This window comes from Pleurodeles waltl, chromosome 8 (assembly GCF_031143425.1).
Source record: "Pleurodeles waltl isolate 20211129_DDA chromosome 8, aPleWal1.hap1.20221129, whole genome shotgun sequence".
NCBI classification, from domain to species: domain Eukaryota; kingdom Metazoa; phylum Chordata; class Amphibia; order Caudata; family Salamandridae; genus Pleurodeles; species Pleurodeles waltl.
The window spans coordinates 25,327,532-25,354,295 of NC_090447.1; the positions used below are offsets into that span (position 1 = coordinate 25,327,532).

The 26,764-nt window shown below is 47.7% G+C and overlaps 1 protein-coding gene across 1 annotated transcript in view; it reads right to left on the reverse strand.

Moving 5' to 3' along the window:
- LOC138249319 (transient receptor potential cation channel subfamily M member 2-like) overlaps positions 1 to 26,764 on the reverse strand; it is a 1,037,937-nt gene that overhangs the window by 484,079 nt on the left and 527,094 nt on the right. Inside the window, exon 20 of the mRNA XM_069203278.1 lies at positions 1,604 to 1,749. Coding sequence (XP_069059379.1) covers positions 1,604 to 1,749 — 146 coding nt within the window. The remainder of the gene's footprint in view (positions 1 to 1,603; positions 1,750 to 26,764) is intronic.

Sequence of the window (26,764 nt, forward strand, 5' to 3'; positions counted from 1 at the left end):
CTGCCAAGTTGAGGGTCAAAGTGCAATGGCATATTCAGCAATAAAGTATTTTTGATATGCCAATTTAGTCTTATGGTCTACCCGCAGGCTATTGTATGCAGACTGTTTGGAGCATGGCTAGCGAGATCTTGCTTGCTGTCCTTGAGCAATTCAGGACAACCTTCCCCAAATGATTCAGGATGGAATAGATACTGCCAAATATGTAGTGAGGGCCATGCCGTGGCCCCCAGTTTTGTGCTCAGGCATCATGCTCATATGGACTACTGGATTCAGATAATTCCAAGGCATCTCTAATGAACATGGAGCCAGACTTTTGGCAAAAAATGGCAACTAGATGTAAAGCTTCAATGATTGCTATGTTACAGCTCACTCACTAGGCTTGCTTTCATCCGTCTGTCAGTTTCACCCATAGTACAGAAAGTTTAGAGGCTCTCTAGCTAGGTCTGGCCTATCAATAATAGCAGACTTCACAGACACTTCAGTATACAGCTCAGACTTTTCACAGCCCTAGTGGACGCCGTGGTGGCTGATGCCACAGACATCACCAACTAAATTAATCTTCCACTTCCTCCTCACCAGTGCCAGTGACTTCCAAGCCCCCTGATTCCCTCTTACAGGACCACATACAGCTGGCAGGATTTGATGTTTCCTACCTAGCTGGAAAACCATCACTTCAGATCGATGGGTGCTGCAAATTTTATATAAAAGGTTATGCCATTCATTTCATCAAGCCCTTGTTTCCCACCCATGTCTACTCAGGTTTTCAAAGATCATGCTATTTTCCCAAGAAGACAAGCTGCTTCTGGCCAAATAGGCAATTTAGAGGGAACTTTACTTAGAGATGGGGGAGGGGTTTTGAACTTCCCTCCTCCTGGTGCCCAAGAAAAAGAGAGGGCTCAGACTGACTTCGGTTCTTCACCCACTTCACTCCCACAGACGCGACCTTTGGTTTGTGGTGGTGTTAGAGTATTTCCAATGTGCCAACCTGCGCTTCAACCTCACTTCCATCCTCGAGTAATTGCAGAGGTAATAGCATTTGTCATAGCCCTTCATCGCTGGTTTGGAATACATGTATACTCATACCTCAATGACTAGCTCCTCAATGCAGGCTTGTCGCTCTTAGTCGGACAACAGTCACCCTTCTGTTGGCCCTGGGATTTTCCATCTCCTTACCAAAGTGTCTTTTTAGTGTATCCATCAGAAAGAGCATTACAAAAAGTAATTAACCTATTGCTTTACTCACAGCCTATGTGTCAGACCCTTTTGTAAAGTAAATAAATAAATAAAAAGGAGGTAAATATTCAGGGTTTCCTTTGAAAATCCACCCATTTGCTCTAATTGTATTCTGATTCTGTTCAATGTATTTGAAGTTGCGTTTTGTACCTTTAAAGATAGATGGTGACAGGAGATCAGAGTGGTACATTCAATGCTAACATGCTACCTGTTTCAACCACAAATATATATATTTTTAACATGCCACGATTAACATAATCACACCTGTGCACAGATTTGAGAAGAATGAGTTTAAATGCAGAACACTGTAAGCTCACTTTATAATTAAGAATAAACTGAATACAAGAAAAAGAGTATTGAAAGAACCGACCTGGACTCCGCCATGAGACATAAAGTCTGTAGCATTGGCATCCACAGCCAGCTGCAGGCAACTGCTTCCTCCCCAGGCAACAGACACTCGTGTCAGGAGCTCCTCTGCATAGTTTTCATTTTTGAAATAGCACTCTGAAAACACCCCTAAAATCAAGGAATTCAATGGTAACCTTAGTTTACCTACAAGTTTATATTAATTGAATTATTAAATTCAACAATAGCTCCACCTATGCACGAGATCCCTTAACATACAACTGTATATTCATAAAATGTTAAATGATTACACAAAGAATAAATGCAAGTAGGAAGCTAGATGTCTTTGTTTTAAAAGTAAAGTCAATTTGGAAAAAAATTTAACATTTTGCTACTTTAAACCCTCCTCACAAAGAGAAAAATGATGCAACTAGTCCCAAAGAACAAGTTACTTACCTTCGGTAACGCTTTTTCTGGGGGATAAAATAGCTAACTGTGGATTCCTCACCTTATGAATTCACCCTTGCGCCAGCATCCGATGGAAAATCTTCTTCCCAGCTCTCCATGTCGACGAGGACGTCACAATTGCATGGCTCCACAAGACTCCGTCTGACTTCACCGTGCCAATAAGAGGTCCTCATCGGCGTGCTGACGTCAGTTTCACCCATTTTTTAACGTGCCTTTGAGGCGAACAGGTGAGAAACGAGTCCACAATGACTCCAATAACTACATATATACATAAAGCCTTCATGATGCTGTAGGAAGTTGGCTCTGTATGTACTATTTCAAAGTAAGAAATAGTGTGCACAGAGTCCAAGGTTTCCCCTTAGAGGTAAGTGGCAAAAAGAGATAATTCTAATGCTCTATTTTGTGGTAGTGTGGTCGAGCAGTAGGCTTAAGCATTTGTTGTACACACACAGGCAATAAATGAGGAACACACACTTAAAGACAAATTCCAGGCCAATAGGTTTTTATATAGAAAAATATATTTAAGAACCACAGGTTCAAGATTTACAATCAATACTTGGGGCTCACCGCCAGGTGTTACAGTTCCTGCAGGGGGAGGTGAGAAGCACCTCCACCCAGTACATGCTTTGTTCCTGGCCACAGAGTGACAAAGGCACTCTCCCCATGTGGCCAGCAACATGTCTGGTGTGTGGCAGGCTGGCAAAAACTAGTCATCCCACCCTGGAATTCGGGTATGTTTTCAGGGGGCATCTCTAAGATGCCCTCTGGGTGTATTTCACAATAACATGTACACTGGCATCAGTGTGCATTTATTGTGCTGAGAAGTTTGATACCAAACTTCACAGTTTTCAGTGTAGCCATTATGGTGCTGTGGAGTTAGTGTATGACAGACTCCCAGACCATATATTCTTATGGCTACCCTGCACTTACAATGTCTAAGGTTTTGCTTAGACACTGTAGGGGCACAGTGCTCATGCACCTATGCCCTCACCTGTGGTATAGTGCACCCTGCCTTAGGGCTGTAAGGCCTGCTAGAGGGGTGACTTATCTATGCCTGAGGTAGTGTGAGGTTGGCATGGCACTCTGAGGGGAATGCCATGTCGACTTAGTCATTTTCTCCCCACCAGCACACACAAGCTGGCAAGCAGTGTGTATGTGCTGAGTGAGGGGTGCCCAGGGTGGCATAAGACATGCTGCAGCCTTTAGAGACCTTCCCTGGCATCAGGGCCCTTGGTACCAGGGGTACCAGTTACAAGGGACTTGCCTGGGTGCCAGGGTTGTGCCAACTGTGGAGAGAAAGGTACAGTTTAGGGAAAGAACACTGGTGCTGGGGCCTGGTTAGCAGGCCTCAGCACACATTCAAATCATAACTTGGCATCAGCAAAGGAAAAAAGTCAGGGGGTAACCATGCCAAGGAGGCATTTCCTTACAGATGCAACATAATCAAAACTACCATTTATATATATATATATATATATATATATATATATACATATATATATATATATACACACACACATATATATACAGAAAAAGTATCAATATATACATACATTTATACAACCCCAAATCGAAGTGCAATCAGACAGGCAACGGGGACCGAAGGTAAGTAACTTGTTCTTTTGATGGATACAAACTACCTGTGGGTTACTCACCTTATGAATAGAGTCCCAAAGCAGTACCACACTCGGAGGTGGGTGCCTGTTTGATTACACCAAGAAATCCTGTCAAACAGATCGTCCAAAATGGCCATCCCTCCGAACCTCAGAGTCCAAGCAGTAATGCTTTGCAAAGGTATGGAGGAATGCCCAAGTTGCCGCCTTGCAAATATCAACCACTGGAACCCCCTGTAGGAAAGTATCATCTTGCCTGGCATGTTACCCCCATTTTTCACTGTATATATGTTGTTTTAGTTGTATGTGTCATTGGGACCCTGCCAGACAGGGCCCCAGTGCTCATAAGTGTACCCTGAATGTGTTACCTGTGTTATTACTAACTGTCTCACTGAGGCTCTGCTATCCAGAACCTCAGTGGTTATGCTCTCTCATTTCTTTCAAATTGTCACTAACAGGCTAGTGACCAATTTCACCAATTTACATTGGCACACTGGAACACCCTTATAATTCCCTAGTATATGGTACTGAGGTACCCAGGGTATTGGGGTTCCAGGAGATCCCTATGGGCTGCAGCATTTCTTTTGCCACCCATAGGGAGCTCTGACAATTTTTACACAGGCCTGCCACTGCAGCCTGAGGGAAATAACGTCCACGTTATTTCACAGCCAATTACCACTGCACTTAAGTAACTTATAAGTCACCTATATGTCTAACCTTTACCTGGTAAAGGTTAGATGCAAAGTTACTTATTGTGTGGGCACCCTGGCACTAGCCAAGGTGCCCCCACATTGTTCAGGGCAAATTCCCCGGACTTTGTGAGTGCGGGGACACCATTACACGTGTGCACTACACATAGGTCAATACCTATGTGTAGCTTCACAATGGTAACTCCGAATATGGCCATGTAACATGTCTATGATCATGGAATTGCCCCCTCTATGCCATCCTGGCATTGTTGGCACCCATGATCCCACGGGTCTGTAGCTCAGATCTGGGTACTGCCAAACTACCTTTCCCGGGGTTTTACTGCAGCTGCTGTTGCTGCCAACCCCTCAGACAGGTTTCTGCCCTCCTGGGGTCCAGCCAGGCTTGGCCCAGGATGGCAGAACAAAGGACTTCCTCAGAGAGAGGGTGTGACACCCTCTCCCTTTGGAAAAAGGTGTCAGGGCTGGGGAGGAGTAGCCTCCCCCAGCCTCTGGAAATGCTTTCATGGGCACAGATGGTGCCCATTTCTTCATAAGCCAGTCTACACCGGTTCAGGGACCCCTCAGCCCTGCTCTGGCGCGAAACTGGACAAAGGAAAGGGGAGTGACCACTCCCCTGACCTGCACCTCCCCTGGGAGGTGCCCAGAGCTCCTCCAGTGTGCTCCAGACCTCTGCCATCTTGGAAACAGAGGTGCTGCTGGCACACTGGACTGCTCTGAGTGGCCAGGGCCAGCAGGTGACGTCAGAGACTCCTTCTGATAGGCTCCTTCAGGTGTTGCTAGCCTATCTTCTCTCCTAAGTAGCCAAACCCTCTTTTCTGGCTATGTAGGGTCTCTGCTTTGGGGATTTCCTTAGATAACGAATGCAAGAGCTCATCCGAGTTCCTCTGCATCTCTCTCTTCACCTTCTGCCAAGGAATCGACTGCTGACCGCGCTGGAAGCCTGCAAAACTGCAACAAAGTAGCGAAGACGACTACTGCAACTATGTAACGCTGATCCTGCCGCCTTCTCGACTGTTTTCCTGGTGGTGCATGCTGTGGGGGTAGTCTGCCTCCTCTCTGCACTAGAAGCTCCGAAGAAATCTCCCGTGGGTCGATGGAATCTTCCCCCTGCTACTGCAGGCACCAAAGAACTGCATCACCGGTACCCTGGGTCTCCTCTCAGCACGACGAGCGAGGTCCCTTGAATCCAGCGACTCTGTCCAAGTGACTCCCACAGTCCAGTGACTCTTCAGTCCAAGTTTGGTGGAGGTAAGTCCTTGCCTCCCCACGCCAGACTGCATTGCTGGGAACCGCGACTTTTGCAGCTACTCCGACCTCTGTGCACTTCCGGCGGAAATCCTTTGTGCACAGCCAAGCCTGGGTCCACGGCACTCTAACCTGCATTGCACAACCTCCTGAGTTGTCCTCCGGCGGCGTGGGACTCCTTTGTGCAACTTCGGGTGAGCACTGTTTCAGTCCTCTTCGTAGTGCCTGTTCCGGCACTTCTGCGGGTGCTGCCTGCTTCTGAGAGGGCTCCTTGTCTTGCTGGGTGCCCCCTCTGTCCCCTGACGCAATTGGCGACATCCTGGTCCCTCCTGGGCCACAGCAGCATCCAAAAACACTAACCGCATGACTTGTAGCTAGCAAGGCGGCTGGACTGGCTTGTAGTGAGTACCAAGGGGTACTTGCAACTTGTACCAGGCCCAGTTATCCCTTATTAGTGCATAGGGTGTCTAGCAGCTTAGGCTGATAGATAATGGTAGCTTAGCAGAGCAGCTTAGGCTGAACTAGGAGACGTGTGAAGCTACTACAGTACCACTTAGTGTCATATGCACAATATCATAAGAAAACACAATACACAGTTATACTAAAAATAAAGGTACTTTATTTTTATGACAATATGCCAAAGTATCTTAGAGTGTACCCTCAGTGAGAGGATAGGAAATATACACAAGATATATATACACAATAGCAAAAATATGCAGTATAGTCTTAGAAAACAGTGCAAACAATGTATAGTTACAATAGGATGCAATGGGAAAACATAGGGATAGGGGCAACACCAACCATATACTCCAAAAGTGGAATGCGAACCATGAATGGACCCCAAACCTATGTGACCTTGTAGAGGGTCGCTGGGACTATTAGAAAATAGTGAGAGTTAGAAAAATAACCCTCCCCAAGACCCTGAAAAGTGAGTGCAAAGTGCACTAAAGTTCCCCTAAGGACAAAGAAGTCGTGTTAGAGGAATAATGCAGGAAAGACACAAACCAGCAATGCAACAACTGTGGATTTCCAATCTAGGATACCTGTGGAACAAGGGGACCAAGTCCAAAAGTCACAAGCAAGTCGGAGATGGGCAGATGCCCAGGAAATGCCAGCTGCGGGTGCAAAGAAGCTTCTACTGGACAGAAGAAGCTGAGGTTTCTGCAGGAACGAAAAGGGCTAGAGACTTCCCCTTTGGTGGACTCCCGAGAGTCGTGCAGAAGTGTTTTCCCGCCGAAAGAACGCCAACAAGCCTTGCTAGCTGCAAATCGTGCGGTTAGCGTTTTTGGACGCTGCTGAGGCCCAGGAGGGACCAGGAGGTCGCAAATTGGACCAGCAGAGAGAGGGGACGTCGAGCAAGACAAGGAGCCCTCTCTGAAGCCGGTAGCACCCGGAGAAGTGCCAGAAACAGGCACTACGAGGATGCGTGAAACGGTGCTCGCCGAAGTTGCACAAAGGAGTCCCACGTCGCCGGAGACCAACTTAGAAAGTCGTGCAATGCAGGTTAGAGTGCCGTGGACCCAGGCTTGGCTGTGCACAAAGGATTTCCGCCGGAAGTGCACAGGGGCCGGAGTAGCTGCAAAGTCGCGGTTCCCAGCAATGCAGCCCAGCGAGGTGAGGCAAGGACTTACCTCCACCAAACTTGGACTGAAGAGTCACTGGACTGTGGTGGTCACTTGTACAGAGTTGCTGGATTCGAGGGACCTCGCTCGTCGTGCTGAGAGGAGACCCAAGGGACCGGTAATGCAGCTTTTTGGTGCCTGCGGTTGCAGGGGGAAGATTCCGTCGACCCACGGGAGATTTCTTCGGAGCTTCTGGTGCAGAGAGGAGGCAGACTACCCCCACAGCATGCACAAGCAGGAAAACAGTCGAGAAGGCGGCAGGATCAGCGTTACAGAGTTGCAGTAGTCGTCTTTGCTACTATGTTGCAGGTTTGCAGGCTTCCAGCGCGGTCAGCAGTCGATTCCTTATCAGAAGGTGAAGAGAGAGATGCAGAGGAACTCGGATGAGCTCTTGCATTCGTTATCTAAAGTTTCCCCAGAGACAGAGACCCTAAATAGCCAGAAAAGAGGGTTTGGCTACTTAGGAGAGAGGATAGGCTACTAACACCTGAAGGAGCCTATCAGAAGGAGTCTCTGACGTCACCTGGTGGCACTGGCCACTCAGAGCAGTCCAGTGTGCCAGCAGCACCTCTGTTTCCAAGATGGCAGAGGTCTGGAGCACACTGGAGGAGCTCTGGACACCTCCCAGGGGAGGTGCAGGTCAGGGGAGTGGTCACTCCCCTTTCCTTTGTCCAGTTTCGCGCCAGAGCAGGGCTAAGGGGTCCCCTGAACCGGTGTAGACTGGCTTATGCAGAATTGGGCACCTCTGTGCCCAACAAAGCATTTCCAGAGGCTGGGGGAGGCTACTCCTCCCCTGCCTTCACACCATTTTCCAAAGGGAGAGGGTGTCACACCCTCTCTCAGAGGAAGTTCTTTGTTCTGCCATCCTGGGCCAGGCCTGGCTGGACCCCAGGAGGGCAGCTGCCTGTCTGAGGGGTTGGCAGCAGCAGCAGCTGCAGTGAAACCCCAGGAAGGGCAGTTTGGCAGTACCAGGGTCTGTGCTACAGACCACTGGGATCATGGGATTGTGCCAACTATGCCAGGATGGCATAGAGGGGGCAATTCCATGATCATAGACATGTTACATGGCCATATTCGGAGTTACCATTGTGAAGCTACATATAGGTAGTGACCTATATGTAGTGAACGCGTGTAATGGTGTCCCCGCACTCACAAAGTTCAGGGAATTGGCTCTGAACAATGTGGGGGCACCTTGGCTAGTGCCAGGGTGCCCACACACTAAGTAACTTTGCACCTAACCTTTACCAGGTAAAGGTTAGACATATAGGTGACTTATAAGTTACTTAAGTGCAGTGTAAAATGGCTGTGAAATAACGTGGACGTTATTTCACTCAGGCTGCAGTGGCAGGCCTGTGTAAGAATTGTCAGAGCTCCCTATGGGTGGCAAAAGAAATGCTGCAGCCCATAGGGATCTCCTGGAACCCCAATACCCTGGGTACCTCAGTACCATATACTAGGGAATTATAAGGGTGTTCCAGTAAGCCAATGTAAATTGGTAAAATTGGTCACTAGCCTGTTAGTGACAATTTTAAAGAAATGAGAGAGCATAACCACTGAGGTTCTGGTTAGCAGAGCCTCAGTGAGACAGTTAGGCACTACACAGGGAACACACACATATAGGCCACAACCTTATGAGCACTGGGGTCCTGACTAGCAGGGTCCCAGTGACACATAACAAACATACTGAAAACATAGGGTTTTCACTATGAGCACTGGGCCCTGGCTAGCAGGTTCCCAGTGAGACAGTGAAAACACCCTGACATACACTCACAAACAGGCCAAAAGTGGGGGTAACAAGGCTAGAAAGAGGCTACTTTCTCACACAAGGCTTGTTGGCGGTCTTTCTTCAGGAAAACACTTCTGCACGACTCTCCACGGCGTGGGGGATCCATCCTCCAAAGGGGAAGTCTCTAGCCCTTGTCGTTCCTGCAGAATCCTCAGCTTCTACTGTCCAGTAGCAGCTTCTTTGCACCCACAGCTGGCATTTCCTGGGCATCTGCCCATCTCCGACTTGCTTGTGACTTTTGGTCTTGGTCCCCTTGTTCCACAGGTACCCTCGACTGGAAATCCATTGTTGTTGCATTGCTGGTTTGTGTCTTTCCTGCAGAATTCCCCTATCACGACTTCTGTGCTCTTTGGGGAACTTTAGTGCACTTTGCACTCACTTTTCAGGGTCTTGGGGTGGGCTATTTTTCTAACCGTAACTGTTTTCTTACAGTCCCAGCGACCCTCTACAAGGTCACATACGTTTGGGGTCCATTCGTGGTTCGCATTCCACTTTTGGAGTATATGGTTTGTGTTGCCCCTATCCCTATGTGTCCACATTGCATCCTATTGTAACTATACATCGTTTGCACTGTTTTCTAATACTATACTGCATATTTTTGGTATTGTGTACATATATCTTGTGTATATTTGCTATCCTCATACTGAGGGTACTCACTGAGATACTTTTGGCATGTTGTCATAAAAATAAAGTACCTTTATTTTTAGTATATCTGTGTATTGTGTTTTCTTATGATATTGTGCATATGACACTAGTGGTACTGTAGGAGCTTCACTCGTCTCCTAGTTCAGCCTAAGCTGCTCTGCTAAGCTACCATTATCTATCAGCCTAAGCTGCTAGACACCCTATACACTAATAAGGGATACCTGGGCCTGGTGCAAGGTGTAAGTACCCCTTGGTACTCACTACAAGCCAGTCCAGCCTCCTACATTGGTTGTGCAGTGGTGGGATAAGTGCTTTGTAACTACTTTTGTCATTGTACTTTTCATAAGAGAAAAATATACAAAACAAGTTCAGTGTATGTACACCTAACCAAAAAGTTTTGCATTTCCTCTTTTCACTTCTTTTCTAAGTGCTGAAAAGTACCTCTAAACTTTCTAAAAGTTCTTAAAAAGTTTTAAAAGTTTTTTTTCTGTTCTTTAAAAAGTTCTAAAAACTTTTTCTCACTTTTTCTGTCACTTAAACACTTTCTAAAAATGTCTGGCACAGGCCAAACTGTTGATCTGTCCAAACTTGCTTATGATCACCTTAGCTGGAAAGGAGCAAGGAGTCTCTGCATAGAAAGAGGTTTAAGTGTAGGGAAGAACTGTTGGTTAACATGCTTGTAGAACAGGATAAGGCCAGAGGTGCCCCTTCTGTTGAAAAAGTAGCTAATGGTTCACAATCTGACCCTGGGACACCCCTAGAAAAAGATTCAGGAAAGAAACTTCCTAGCCTACCCATTACCAGACAACCTAGCATAGCTGGTACTGATGTAGTCACACCATACTGATAGTGTTGTCTCAAATCATAGCAAGAGTATTCCTTCACATCATAGTAGAAGTGATGTTTCTGTTAACCAAGCTGTTAGGATGCCTTCTGTTAGGGACAGGTCCCCTTCTGTTCATTCTCACCATACTTCTGTTTCAAGGCATGTCCCACCCACCCACCATGATGACAGAGTGTTAGAAAGGGAGCTCAATAGATTGAGAGTGGAACAAACCAGACTGAAGCTCAAGAAGCAACAGCTGGATTTGGATAGACAGTCCTTAGAAGTGGAAAGAGAAAGACAGAAATTGGGTTTAGAAACCCATGGTGGCAGCAGCAGTATTCCCCATAGTCATCCTGCAAAAGAGCATGATTCTAGGAATCTGCACAAGATAGTTCCCCCTTATAAGGAGGGGGATGACATTAACAAGTGGTTTGCTGCACTTGAGAGGGCCTGTGTTGTACAGGATGTCCCTCAAAGGCAGTGGGCTGCTATCCTATAGATATCATTTAGTGGAAAGGGTAGGGATAGACTCCTTACTGTGAAAGAAAGTGAAGCCAATGATTTCAAAGTTCTTAAGAATGCACTCCTAGATGGTTATGGCTTAACCACTGAACAGTACAGGATGAAGTTCAGAGAAACCAAAAAGGAGTCTTCACAAGACTGGGTAGACTTTGTTGACCATTCAGTGAAGGCCTTGGAGGGGTGGTTACATGGCAGTAAAGTTGCTGATTATGAAAGCCCGTATAACTTAATCCTGAGAGAGCATATACTTAATAACTGTGTGTCTGATTTGTTGCACCAGTACCTGGTGGACTCTGATCTGACCTCTCCCCAAGAATTGGGAAAGAAGGCAGACAAATGGGTCAGAACAAGGGTGAACAGAAAAGTTCATGCAGGGGGTGACAAAGATGGCAACAAGAAGAAGGATGGTAAGTTTTCTGACAAGGGTGGGGACAAATCTAAAAATGAGTCTTCATCAGGCCCACAAAAACACTCTGGTGGGGGTGGTGGGTCCAAATCCTCTTCAAATCAAAACAAAGAAAAGAAACCATGGTGCTATTTATGTAAAATAAAAGGTAATTGGACAACAGATCCCAGTTGTCCAAAGAAAAGCACCAAGCCTCCTACCACTACAACCCCTGCTGCTACACCTAGTGCCCCTAGTAATAGCAGTGGTGGTGGGAGCAAACCTACTAATAGCCAATCCAAGGGAGTAGCTGGGCTCAATTTTGGTAATTTAGTTGGGGTTGGTCTTGTTAGGGAGACCACAGAGGCTGTGTTAGTCTCTGAGGGGGCTATTGATTTAGCCACCTTAGTTGCTTGTCCCCTTAACATGGATAAGTACAAGCAACTACCCCTAATAAATGGTGTTGAGGTTCAGGCCTACAGGGACACAGGTGCCAGTGTAACAATGGTAATAGAGGAACTGGTCCACCCTGAACAACACCTACTTGGTCACCAGTACCAAGTAACCGATGCTCACAACAACACACTTAGCCACCCCATGGCTGTTGTAAATCTCAACGGGGGGGGGGTTACTGGTCCAAAGAAAGTTGTGGTTGCCTCAGATTTACCTGTAGACTGTCTACTAGGGAATGATTTAGAGACATCAGCTTGGTCAGATGTGGAGTTGGAGGCCCATGCAGCAATGCTGGGCATCCCAGGGCATATTTTTGCTTTAACCAGGGCTCAGGCCAAAAAGGACAGGGTGACTTGGATCCTGGAAGAATGGACCAAGTGCTCCCTAAAGCTAGGGCTAGTAGAAGTAAAGCACTACCTACTATCCCTCCCTCTACAGTGGATTCTCCTTCTGAGGAAGAAGAATTTCCACCCTGTGCAGAACCTACACCGGAGAAGCTGGAAGCAGACACTGCTGAGCTTTTGGGTGAAGGGGGGCCTGCCAGGGAGGAGCTGAGTGTGGCACAGCATACCTGTCCCACACTAGAGGGTCTAAGACAGCAAGCTGTCAATCAAGCAAATGGGGATGTCAGTGACTCTCACAGAGTTTACTGGGAGGACAATCTTCTGTACACTGAAGCAAGGGATCCAAAACCTGGAACTGCCAGGAGATTGGTGATTCCTCAGGAGTACAGAAAGTTCCTCCTAACTCTAGCCCACGACATTCCCTTAGCTTGACATTTGGGGCAAATGAAAACTTGGGACAGGCTTGTTCCCTTGTTTCATTGGCCTAGAATGTCTGAGGACACAAAGGAATTTTGTAAGTCCTGTGAAACCTGTCAAGCCAGTGGCAAGACAGGTGGCACTCCAAAGGCACCCCTTATCCCACTGCCTGTGGTTGGGGTTCCCTTTGAAAGGGTAGGGGTTGACATAGTTGGCCCCCTTGACCCTCCTACTGCTTCAGGCAATAGGTTTATCTTGGTGGTAGTGGACCATGCCACCAGATATCCTGAAGCAATTCCTCTAAGGACCACTACAGCTCCTGCAGTGGCAAAGGCCCTCCTGGGAATCTTTTCCAGGGTGGGCTTCCCAAAAGAGGTGGTATCAGACAGAGGAAGCAATTTCATGTCTGCTTACTTAAAGGCCATGTGGAAGGAGTGTGGTGTTACATACAAGTTCACCACACCCTATCATCCACAAACAAATGGACTGGTGGAGAGATTTAACAAAACTCTCAAAGGCATGATTATGGGACTCCCTGAAAAACTCCGCAGGAGATGGGATATCCTTTTACCATGCCTCCTTTTTGCTTACAGGGAGGTACCCCAGAAAGGAGTGGGCTTCAGCCCCTTTGAACTCCTATTTGGTCACCCTGTGAGAGGTCCTCTAACACTTGTTAAGGAGGGTTGGGAACAACCTTTAAGAGCTCCAAAACCAGACATAGTGGACTATGTACTTGGCCTCAGATCAAGGATGGCTGAGTACATGAAAAAGGCCAGTAAAAACCTTCAGGCCAGCCAAGAGCTCCAAAAGCAATGGCATGACCAGAAGGCTGTTTTGGTTCAGTACCAACCAGGGCAGAAAGTGTGGGTCTTGGAGCCTGTGGCCCCAAGAGCACTCCAAGATAAATGGAGTGGACCCCACATAATTGTTGAGAAAAAGGGTGAAGTCACCTACTTAGTTGACTTAGGCACTGCTAGGAGTCCCCTTAGGGTGCTCCATGTCAATCGCCTGAAACCCTACTATGACAGGGCTGATCTCACCCTGCTCATGGCAACTGATGAGGGACAGGAAGAAGAGAGTGACCCTCTCCCTGATCTCTTCTCTTCCACAGAACAAGATGCTCTAGTGGAAGGTGTAGTTTTGGCAGATTGTCTTACTGCTGAGCAGAAAGACCACTGCATAAATCTCCTGGGTCAGTTTTCTGAACTCTTCTCTACTGTGCCAGGTACCACTTCTTGGTGTGAGCACACTATAGATACTGGAGACAGCTTGCCTGTCAAAAGTAAGATCTATAGGCAGCCTGACCATGTCAGAGACTGCATAAAGCAAGAGGTGCAGAAAATGCTTGAACTAGGAGTGGTTGAGCACTCTGAAAGTCCATGGGCTTCTCCTGTGGTACTTGTACCAAAACCTCTTTCCAAAGATGGAATTGCGGTTTTGTGTTGACTACAGAGGTCTCAACCAGGTAACCAAAACTGATGCTCACCCTATACCCAGGGCAGATGATCTCATAGATACACTGGCATCTGCCAAGTATCTAAGCACTTTTGACTTGACTGCAGGGTATTGGCAGATCAAATTATCAGAAGATGCAAAAGCAAAAACTGCATTTTCAAACATTGGAGGCCATTACCAATTCACAGTAATGCCTTTTGGATTGAAAAATGCACAGGCCACTTTTCAGAGGTTGGTGAACACAGTCCTGCAAGGGCTGGGAGCTTTTAGTGCAGCATATCTGGATGATATAGCTGTCTTTAGCTCCAGCTGGGATGATCACCTAGTCCACCTATGGAAAGTTTTGGAGGCACTGCAAAAGGCAGGCCTCACTATCAAGGCTTCAAAGTGCCAGATAGGGCAGGGAAAGGTGGTTTATCTGGGACACCTTGTTGGTGGGGAACAGATTGCACCACTTCAGGGGAAAATCCAAACTATTATAGATTGGGTTCCCCCTACTACTCAGACTCAGGTGAGAGCCTTTTTAGGCCTCACTGGGTACTATAGGAGGTTCATAAAGAACTATGGCTCCATTGCAGCCCCTCTTAATGACCTCACTTCAAAGAAAATGCCTAAGAAGGTATTGTGGACAGCTAGCTGTCAGAAAGCTTTTGAGGAGCTGAAGCAGGCCATGTGCTCTGCACCTGTCCTGAAAAGCCCCTGTTACTCCAAGAAATTAATTGTCCAAACTGATGCATCTGAATTAGGGCTAGGGGCAGTCTTATCACAACTAAAATTCTGAGGGCCAGGATCAACCTGTTGCTTTTATCAGCAGCAGGTTGACCCCTAGAGAAAAGCGTTGGTCTGCCATAGAGAGGGAGGCCTTTGCTGTGGTCTGGGCACTGAAGAAGTTGAGGCCATACCTGTTTGGCACTCACTTCATTGTTCAGACAGACCACAAACCTCTACTTTGGCTAAAACAAATGAAAGGTGAAAATCCTAAATTGTTGAGGTGGTGCATATCCCTACAGGGAATGGACTATACAGTGGAACATAGACCTGGGAGTACCCACTCCAATGCAGATGGACTCTCCAGATATTTCCACTTAGACAATGAAGACCCATCAGGTAACGACTAGTCTTATTGTCCTTCGTTTGAGGGGGGGTTGTGTAGGAAAGTACCATCTTGCCTGGCATGTTACCCCCATTTTTCACTGCATATATGTTATTTTAGTTGTATGTGTCACTGGGACCCTGCCAGACAGGGCCCCAGTGCTCATAAGTGTGCCCTGAATGTGTTACCTGTGTTATGACTAACTGTCTCACTGAGGCTCTGCTATCCAGAACCTCAGTGGTTATGCTCTCTCATTTCTTTCAAATTGTCACTAACAGGCTAGTGACCAATTTCACCAATTTACATTGGCACACTGGAACACCCTTATAATTCCCTAGTATATGGTACTGAGGTACCCAGGGTATTGGGGTTCCAGGAGATCCCTATGGGCTGCAGCATTTCTTTTGCCACCCATAGGGAGCTCTGACAATTCTTACACAGGCCTGCCACTGCAGCCTGAGTGAAATAACGTCCACGTTATTTCACAGCCAATTACCACTGCACTTAAGTAACTTATAAGTCACCTATATGTCTAACCTTTACCTAGTAAAGGTTAGGTGCAAAGTTACTTAGTGTGTGGGCACCCTGGCACTATCCAAGGTGCCCCCACATAGTTCAGGGCAAATTCCCCGGACTTTGTGAGTGCGGGGACACCATTACACGCGTGCACTACACATAGGTCAATACCTATCTGTAGCTTCACAATGGTAACTCCGAATATGGCCATGTAACATGTCTATGATCATGGAATTGCCCCCTCTATGCCATCCTGGCATTGTTGGCACAATCCCATGCTCCCATGGGTCTGTAGCTCAGACCTCGGTACTGCCAAACTACCTTTCCCGGGGTTTCACTGCAGCTGCTGCTGCTGCCAACCCCTCAGACAGGTTTCTGCCCTCCTGGGGTCCAGCCAGGCTTAGCCCAACATGGCAGAACAAAGGACTTCCTCAGAGAGAGGGTGTTACACCCTCTCCCTTTGGAAAAAGGTGTCAGGGCTGGGGAGGAGTAGCCTCCCCCAGCCTCTGGAGATGCTTTCATGGGCACAGATGGTGCCCATTTCTGCATAAGCCAGTCTACACCGGTTCAGGGACCCCCGAGCCCTGCTGTGGCGCGAAACTGGACAAAGGAAAGGGGAGTGACCACTCCCCTGACCTGCACCTCCCCTGGGAGGTGCCCAGAGCTCCTCCAGTGTGCTCCAGACCTCTGCCATCTTGGAAACAGAGGTGCTGCTGGCACACTGGACTGCTCTGAGTGGCCAGGGCCAGCAGGTGACGTCAGAGACTCCTTCTGATAGGCTCCTTCAGGTGTTGCTAGCCTATCTTCTCTCCTAAGTAGCCAAACCCTCTTTTCTGGCTATGTAGGGTCTCTGCTTTGGGGATTTCCTTAGATAACGAATGCAAGAGCTCATCCGAGTTCCTCTGCATCTCTCTCTTCATCTTCTGCCAAGGAATCGACTGCTGACCGCGCTGGAAGCCTGCAAAACTGCAACAAAGTAGCAAAGACGACTACTGCAACTATGTAACGCTGATCCTGCCGCCTTCTCGACTGTTTTCCTGGTGGTGCATGCTGTGGGGGTAGTCTGCCTCCTCTCTGCACTAGAAGCTCCGAAGAAATCTCCTGTGGGTCGACGGAATCTTCCCCCTGCTACCGCAGGCATCAAAGAACTGCATCACTGGTACCCTGGGTCTCCTCTCAGCACGACGAGCGAGGTCCCTTGAATCCAGCAACTCTGTCCAAGTGACTCCCACAGTCCAGTGACTCTTCAGTCCAAGTTTGGTGGAGTTAAGTCCTTGCCTCCCCACGCCAGAATGCATTGCTGGGAACCGCGACTTTTGCAGCTACTCCGGCCTCTGTGCACTTCCGGCCGAAATCCTTTGTGCACAGCCAAGCCTGGGTCCACGGCACTCTAACCTGCATTGCACGACCTCCTGAGTTGTCCTCCGGCGGCGTGGGACTCCTTTGTGCAACTTCGGGTGAGCACCGTTGCACTCCTCTTCGTAGTGCCTGTTCCGGCACTTCTGCGGGTGCTGCCTGCTTCTGAGAGGGCTCCTTGTCTTGCTGGGTGCCCCTTCTGTCCCCTGACGCAATTGGCGACATCCTGGTCCCTCCTGGGCCACAGCAGCATCCAAAAACACTAACCGCACGACTTGCAGCTAGCAATGCTTGTTGGCGGTCTTTCTTCAGGTAAACACTTCTGCACGACTCTCCACGGCGTGGGGGATCCATCCTCCAAAGGGGAAGTCTCCAGCCCTTGTCGTTCCTGCAGAATCCTCAGCTTCTACTGTCCAGTAGCAGCTTCTTTGCACCCACAGCTGGCATTTCCTGGGCATCTGCCCATCTCCGACTTGCTTGTGACTTTTGGACTTGGTCCCCTTGTTCCACAGGTACCCTCGACTGGAAATCCATCGTTGTTGCATTGCTGGTTTGTGTCTTTCCTGCAGAATTCCCCTATCACGACTTCTGTGCTCTTTGGGGAACTTTAGTGCACTTTGCACTCACTTTTCAGGGTCTTGGGGTGGGCTATTTTTCTAACCCTAACTGTTTTCTTACAGTCCCAGCGACCCTCTACAAGGTCACATAGGTTTGGGGTCCATTCGTGGTTCGCATTCCACTTTTGGAGTATATGGTTTGTGTTGCCCCTATCCCTATGTGTCCCCATTGCATCCTATTGTAACTATACATCGTTTGCACTGTTTTCTAAGACTATACTGCATATTTTTGGTATTGTGTACATATATCTTGTGTATATTTGCTATCCTCATACTGAGGGTACTCACTGAGATACTTTTGGCATATTGTCATAAAAATAAAGTACCTTTATTTTTAGTATATATGTGTATTGTGTTTTCTTATGATATTGTGCATATGACACTAGTGGTACTGTAGGAGCTTCACTCGTCTCCTAGTTCAGCCTAAGCTGCTCTGCTAAGCTACCATTATCTATCAACCTAAGCTGCTAGACACCCTATACACTAATAAGGGATACCTGGGCCGGGTTCAAGGTGTAAGTACCCCTTGCTACTCACTAGAAGCCAGTCCAGCCTCCTACACCCCCCTTGCCAGGGCCGAAGTAGCACACTTAGCCCTAGTGGATTGGGCTCTGATACCTTCAGGGGAACCTTTTTCACCAACGAGTAGCAGATCTTGATACAAAGGATAACCCACGTGGAGATAGTTGTTTTATGGACTTCTCTGCCCTTCCTCTGTCCAACGTACCCCATGAACAGCTGATCTTCCAGGCAAAAGTCCTTCGTCCTTTCAATGTAGAAACCAAGAGCCCTTTTAGGGTCCAACCGGTGAAGCCTTTCTTCCTTCTTTGAGGGATGAGGAGGAGGGTAGAAAGAAGCAAGGGTAATAGTCTGCCCTATATGAAACGGAGTGACAACTTTTGTCAGGAAAGCCATCCTGGTTTTCAACACAACTTTATCTGGGAAAAACAAGGTAAAGTGGGGTTTTACAGAAAGAGCTTGGAACTCACTAACCCACCTGTCAGAGGTTTTGGCAACAAGAAAAACTGTCTTAAGCACTAAAAACCTTAATGGGCAACAGTGCATGGGCTCTGGCCCCATTAAAAAGGTTCAAACAAGATTTAGGTCCCACTGAGGCACATGAAAAGGAGTGGGAGGAAACTTATTAAGTAAACCCTTAAGAAACTTAACTACAAATAGGTGATTTAAATAATGAGGGCTGATCCAGGAGGCAAAGAAAGGCTGACAGAGCAGCTAAATGTCCCTTAACCGTAGCCACTGCACAGCCCTTCTTTGCTAAGTCCAAAGCAAATAATAAAATATCAGAAAGGTGGGCCTTCAAAGGGTCAATTTGCTTTTCTCCACACCAAGCCACGAATTTTGCCCTCCGACCGGCATAAATGGTCTTAGTGGAGTGTCGCCTGGCCAATAAAATAACATCTGGTGGGAGAGAAAAGGAACTCAGGTTGCCCTGTTCAATCTCCAGGCATGAAGGTGCAGGCTCTGGAGGTGGGGGTATAGAACCGGCCCCTGCGACTGCGAGAGGAGGTCTGCCCTGAGAGGGGGACGGAGCGGAGGGCACAGCGAAAGTTGAAGAAGGTCCGTGTACCACACCCTTCTTTGCCAATCCATCGCTATTAAAATAACCTGAGCCCGATCTTGGTGAATCTTCTTCAGCACCCGACGAATCAAGGGTATGGGGGGAAATGCGTAAAGCAACTGGTTGCACCAAGAGATCTGAAACGCATCCCACAAAGCTCCTTGCACCGGATACTGGAGGCTGCAGAATGATGGGCAGTGCGCGTTCTCCCGAGTAGCAAACAGCTCCATCACCGGCGTACCCCACATCCGTAAAATGTGCAGGACCGGATCCGGATGGAGACGCCACTCGTGATCGGCCGAAAGGAGCCGACTGAGAGAGTCTGCACGCACGTAGAGCACCCCTGCCAGATGATTTGCTATCAAGCAAATCCGATGATCCTGAAGCCAGGGCCAGAGACGCAGAGCTTCTCTGCAGAGAAGATACGACCCTACTCCTCCCTGCTTGTTTATATACCACATCGCAGTAGTGTTGTCCGTCAGGACCTGAAATGACTGATCGCAAAGGGATGGGAGGAAGGCCTTGAGAGCCAAGCGTATCGCCCGCAATTCCAACAGATTGATATGAAAAGTCTGTTCCACTGGAGACCAACGACCTTTGATCGCCAGGTCCCCTAGATGAGCTCCCCACCCTAGAGTGGAAGCATCTGGTAGACCGTGGCCACCGGCAGTGGCAGTGAAAACGGCCTTCCTTGCAAAAGGTTGCCATCCACAGCCCACCATCGTAGATCTGCTACAGCGTCTCTGGAGATCGTTATGGACTCCTCGAGATCCCCTTTGTGTTGAAACCACTGCCTGCGGAGGCACCATTGGAGAGCCCTCATGTGTCAACGTGCATGAGTGACCAACAGAATGCAAGAAGCGAATAGACCGAGCAGGCGTAAGACCTTGAGGACTGGAACAACCACTCCATTTTGAAACATTGGAATCAACGCCTGAATCTTGTGGAGCTGCTGAGGCGGGGGTAGACCTGATTCAATGTTGTGTCCAGCACTGTCCCTATGAACAGGAGGCGTTGAGAAGGCTCCAGGTGAGATTTGGGTACATTGATCGAAAAACCCAGCCTGAACAACAACTGAGTTGGCATCCGCAAGTGACGCAACACAAGCTCTGGAGACTTGGCTTTGATCAACCAATCGTCCAGGTAAGGGAATACCAATATCCCTTCCCTTCTGAGAATTGCTGCCACCACTGCCATCACCTTTGTGAAGACTTGAGGTGCGGAAGTAAGACCAAACGGGAGGATCGCAAACTGGTAGTGTTGCGACCCCACCACAAACCGGAGATACTTCCTGTGCGACTTGAGTATAGGGATATGAAAGTACGCATCCTGCAAGTCGACAGACACCATCCAATCCTTTGTTCAATGCCAGAAGTACCTGCGCAAGAGTCAGCATATTGAATTTCTCCTGTTTGAGGAACCGATTCCAAATCCTCAGGTCTAGGATTGGTCTCAAACAACTGTCCTTCTTGGGGATCAGGAAATATCTTGAATAACAACCCTGGGCCCTTTCCTGCTCTGGAAACAACTCCACTGTACCTTTTGATAACAGGGTCTGAACTTCCTGTTGCAACAACAGGACATGGTCTTCTGAACAAAACGAGGGACTGCGAGGGGTGGGAGAAGGAAACTCCTGAAAAGGGAGAGCATATCCTTTTCTCACAATGTTTAGCACCCATGAGTCTGATGTAACTAACTCCCACTCGTAGAGAAAAAGACGTAATCTTCCCCCTACAGGAGAAGTATGGTCAACAAAGGGGAGAAAACTAGGGCTTCTTCCCTTGCTGTTGTCCTCCAGAGGAAGAGGATGACTTAGGGTGCTGCTGGGTGGCCCCTCTCGTTCTAACCCTCCCCTGCCCTCTAAAGGACCAATATGGGAGGCTTGTAGGCTGCTGGACTGAGGACCGGGGTCTCCCTCGATAAACTGGCCCACGTCCAAACCACCTGAACCTACAAAAGGACCTAAAAGGGGTAGCAGAGGAGGCTTGCAATCCTAAAGTCTTCGTCGTGGCCGGCTGTCTTTAAAGCGCTCTAGGGCCGAGTCTGCTTTATCTCCAAACAGTTTTTCCCCAAAAAATGGCAAATCCAAAAAGGTGGTCTGTACATCTGAAGAAAATCCAGAGGACCTTAACCAAGCGTGCCTCCTGGTAGCAATAGATGTATCCATTGCCCTGGCTACCGAGTCCGTAGAGTCCAGGCCAGACTGAATTATCTGCTTCGCCGCAGCCTGCGCATCAGACAGGATTTCCCCAAAAGGCCTCTGTATTTCTTGAAGCAGATCAGGAACTATGGCTTTCGCAGAGTCCATGAGGGCGTGGACATACCTACCCAGCACACTGGTAGCGTTTGCAGCCTTCAGAGCCATGCTGCAAGAAGAAAAAGTCTTCTTGGCGGATTGCTCCAGCCGCTTGGATTCCCTGTCAGATGGAATCACAGGGAAAGAACCAGGAGCAGACCTTGTAGAGAACGAGGCCTGGACCACCAAACTGTCTGGGGTAGGATGTCGCGATAAAAACCCCGGATCGCCAGGCGCCACTCTATATCTTCTTGCCACAGCTCTATTCACCGCAGGAGATGAAACCGGCTTCCTCCACAGTTCTAAAATGGGTTCCATAACAGCCTCATTGAAAGGCAGCAAAGGGTCTGCAGAAGCCGAAGAGGGATGCAGCACTGCCGTTAATATGTTCGTTTTAACTTCTGCAGCAGGCAATGGAAGTTCTAAAAAGTCCGCTGCCTTCCTGATTACCGTGTGAAACGAAGCTGCCTCCTCTGTAAATTCCCCCGGTGAAGACAAGTCCCATTCCTGCGAAGTATCCAGCCCACTGGCCGACTCCAAGCCCTGATACTCTCCCAAGGGCTTGAAAATCTCTCTTTCCTCCAACTGCCTCTGATATTCCTCCTCTTCCAAGAGACGCAAGGCCTTCCTGCGTGACCTCAAATGAGCCTCCAACCTCAGCGTCGACATGGAATTTGCTGACGTCGAAGACACCGGCTTCAACAGCTGACGGGGCACCGGAGAGGAGGGTTGACTCCGCTGGAATCCATCACCAGGGTCCGGCGCCGGCACAAATCCTAATGGCGCCGAAGATGCATGTGACTCCACCATCGGCGCCAGCAGACCGTGTGATGATATTGGCTCCATAGATGTAGTTGGCGACGTCATGGGATTCACAGGACCTCGAGGCGATGTCATCCGCGCCGGTCCGGAACCCTCAGCCGGATAGAACGGCATAAACGGCGCCACCTTTTACGGAGCCGGGGATCCCAAAGAAAATGCCAATTGACCCATGGGACCAGCCGGTGCATCAGCAGGGGACATGGCGTTGAACATAGTAAACATGGCATTCAAAAACGCTGCCAGATTCGCTCCCAGAGCCGGGAAGGCAGGATACCCCTGGTCTTGTTGCACCTGTACTTACTGACTCCTGAGCAGCAGGTGAAAACAAGGACTGTCCTGAGGTGCCACAACCTAAAAGACAGATGGCGCCGGAGAAGCCTCAGGACTCTGGGGTTGCTGAGTCACCGTCGGACTCACCTCCCACGTCGCACGGCGCACACGAGACGGAGACCTTGATCTTGATCGGCTCATAGACGAACGGCGCTGAGAGTCATGACGGCGCCGTTTCTTATGCTTCTTCAGAGAAGCGTGTGAAAGAAGAGGATCTTCTATGGCTCCTATGACCCTTCTTCACTTTTACCAAATAGAGTTTGGCCTCCCTTTCCTTTAAAGCCTTAGGATTCATGCTCTGGAAAGACGCACACTCCTCAACGTCATGCTCAGAGCTAAGGCACTAAAGTCAATCGTCATGAGGGTCAGTGACAAACATGCGACCGCCACACTCCTGCAAGGCTTGAAACCGGACTTTCTCGGGGGAGACACTGTAACTACAAAGAGCAACAAGAGGAAACCTCCTACAGAAGCGAGAGCTAGGAGAAAACCGGTAGCGTTGAGGGCAAGGAAAAAAGGGAACTGATGTCAGCAGGCCGACGAAGACCTCTTATTGGCACGGTGACGTCAGACGGAGTTGTGTGGAGCCATGCAATTGTGACGTCCTCGTCGACGTGCAGAGCTGGGAAGAAGATTTTCCAACGGATGCTGGCGCACGGGTGAACTCATAAGGTGAAGAATCCACAGGTAGTTTATTTTAGGCACTTATCCTTCAAAAGGCACACTAACGCAGAAGGCAATTCTGAGTTAGTTAGGATAGTCCAGTTTCACCAGAAAAACAGAACAAGACCAACCTGTCCTGTTTCTAGCCTCATTCCTAGTTTACTGGAATGAGGATGGGTTGCTTATGATATTAAGGAAGACATCCATAAGGGAGAAGTAATCTTTCAAGTAAGCACCTTTCGTTCTCTGTCCTGGCATTGTCTTTGATATTCAAAAACATGGGAATGGAATGGTATGCTCATCCTTCAACAACAAAGGTGAGAAAACCAGGGGAAAACGTTGAAAATAAAGCAGATTCATTTATGCCCAAAAGTTGTGCAGAAGGGCCTGAACCAAAATTGACTGTATTTATGCATCAGATTCAATGCAAAATGCTGATCTTCAAGTGGCCATAGTGCAAATGTCGGGGATTGTGAGTTTCCTCATAAACTATCCAGCAGAGGAATCTATGTGCTAAAGAATGGTCCATTAATAGTTTGATTACACAAAATGTTACCACAAACTATCCACTTAGCCAATGATTACTTAAAATATGATAAAGCAGTGCAGATTCAGCTCTTATTTACAAATGTTTGTTTTGATCTGGGCATTTCTCTAATCTTATTCTCACATCTAAGTTCTCAAGCAACCTCTCTGCCTGGGATGTTAGTTTTGAGAAGAAGAACAAGAGGGTCTAACTAATATGAAGAATCTGGCATAAATACTGTAACGAAGGAGAGAAGAGTGCTTTAGGACACTTTATTGTAATGGAAGATGATTAACAGCTCATGCTAAAACAGAGACTGACTTGCACTCACCTTTCTAGGTCTAAAAGGCACTAAGAATGCTCCCTCACACAGGTTGAAGGTGGAAACACACAGAGAAATATAACTGGGGAAACAGCAGTTTAGCAGTGTATGCAATGAAGGGAAATGGTCACCTGACAGGAGGAAGACTCCCTACAGCCCTCTAATATTTAATTACTGACAGAATGAAAACAGGAGACATCTACAGCAATTACTCATAGTAGCAAAATGTACCTCTACACAGGAGAATTAAAGGTCTGAATTAGCAAGATGTAGATGATCTATCCATTAATGGCATAATATCAGATCGATTTGTCTACCCTGATACTAATTTCAGAATCTGATTCACTTCAACGCCTACAAAGATCTCTTCCGTTCCAGAACATGTGGTCAAAATGTTGAATGAGATGACCCTAATGGTCCAGCTCAGCAATGCATGTCTGTGGTGCAAAATCATGCCTGGTATCCTAAATAAGAAATCTAGCTTGCAAGGAACCCTGCTGCCTGTTCTTTGGGATAGGAGAAACAGGAATAGATGCCACCACTCAACTGACCAATTCAGAGTAATGAGTATCAACTTGACTTTGTCTTCTTCCAAGCTGGCCAAACCTCTGGAGAAGAGATATTTGTGAAGAAGGGTCTAAAGAAATATTAATTATCAAACTACAGAAAGAGAAGTACACTGTGAGTGGGTTTCCGTGGACATGTAAGTGAAATATCTGACATGTGTATAGTTTTGCAGTCACAAGTACTGAGTTGAAGTACACTCCATTTGGAAAAGAGTTACTTGACAATGTCTATTCACAAACCTCACTTCAAAGTTTACTACAGCCATAAAGGACTCAAAACAGTTGTAAGCATACTCCAGCCTAGCCTTGGAGTAAGTCCAACAACATGCAACACACACAGCCACTCACAGGTACTGCGACACACTACCCTAGAAAACAATGGAGACAGAGAAATAAAATAACACTCCACTGGAAATAATGTTCAATAGATAAAATGATTTCGAATTTAAAATGACATAATCCTATATTTTATTTGTAAAAATTATACTAAATTTAAAATTATTTTTAAAATATTTTCTAAAACTTCAAAAACTTTCAATAAAAACTCAACCTCATTAAATAACAAGGAGATATAATTAAATATAATAAAATAATTAAATAAGAAAATGCTAGTGAGGGTGGGACTGTTTTAGATTATCTCAAATATATTTAAATTACAATAATATATTTTATTAATTTATTAAATACTTAAAGTTTGTTTTAGTTTAAACATATCTTAATTGTTGTTTATGGAATACAAAATGTTACTGTAGAGTAAAGATGGGATCACCAAGTGGCAACAGCCATGCTTTTTGAGTAGAACCCCCATCTGTAATCAACTTCATCGCTGGGGGTGGAAGAGTTGGGGGTAAAGACGAACTGACAGGCTGGGGTCATTGAGGGTGTCACCCGGTTGTGAGGTGAGGGGGGAGTGAAGGTGTTTATGTAGGTTGGAGGAATGGCGAGTCCCTAATGAAGAAAAGAAGAGCAGTTTCTGGGCCGCAGCTAAACATTCGCAGTGGAGGTTCACGATGGGTGAAAACAGAAAAGGATTTTGGGAGCTGCTGAATAAGGGAATGGCTCAAGAAGTTGGTGGCACAGGCTACGAGGGATAGGTCTAAGGTCCTTAATGGGCAATAGTATCGTTCCAAGGCCCCTTCTCCAATGTAGCCCACAGACGGTACCAGGATTCTGCTGTCGGACGGGTGTGAAGGGCTTTACTTTCCGCCTGGGCACATCTCGTCAATTTGTGAAGGTTGGGGCACGTGGCAATTCCTAGTTACTTGTGATTGCTCGTTTTGCCAACAAAAGGCTGAGTTCTCAGAAGCAGATCGTTGCCCTGCGGTATTCAGTCGGGGAGAAAGGCCCAGGTGTCCCACTTCTCACATCTGTTGAAGAGAAACTCTTGTGCATGTGGAGAGCGTGTGAAAGATTCCAACGCAGGACATGGAGGGGGAGGGGCAAGTCCATTGTGTAGGTCTGCATTTCCAAAAATGCAGCGGGGGAAAAAGGCAAGTGCACCTGGGAATATTCTGTGGAGTCTAGCAAGAGGAAGACATGCTCTATGCAGTATAAAGAATTGGATTAATTAAAATCTAGCATTTTGGGGAACCGTGTGGTGGCAGTTCAATGATCTGGTCCACTGTTTGCTTTTCAAAGCTGTAGATTTCAATGGGAGACCCGGGGGTCTCTTCAGCAGTGCAGGCAGGCAAGGGGGGGGCTCCTCGGGGTAGCCATCACCTGGGCTAGGAAAAGGCCACCTGGGGGTCGCTCCTGCACTGGAGTTCGGTTCCTTCAGGTCCTGGGGCTGCAGGTGCAGTGTCTTTACCAGGCGTCGGGTTCCTTGAAGCAGGCAGTCGCGGTCAGGGGGAGCCTCTGGATTCCCTCTGCAGGCGTTGCTGTGGGGGCTCAAGGGGGTCAACTCTGGCTACTCACGGGCTCGCAGTCGCCGGGGAGTCCTCCCTGTAGAGTTAGTTTTCCGCAGGTTGAGCCGGGGGCGTCGGGTGCAGAGTGGAAACTCTCACTCTTCT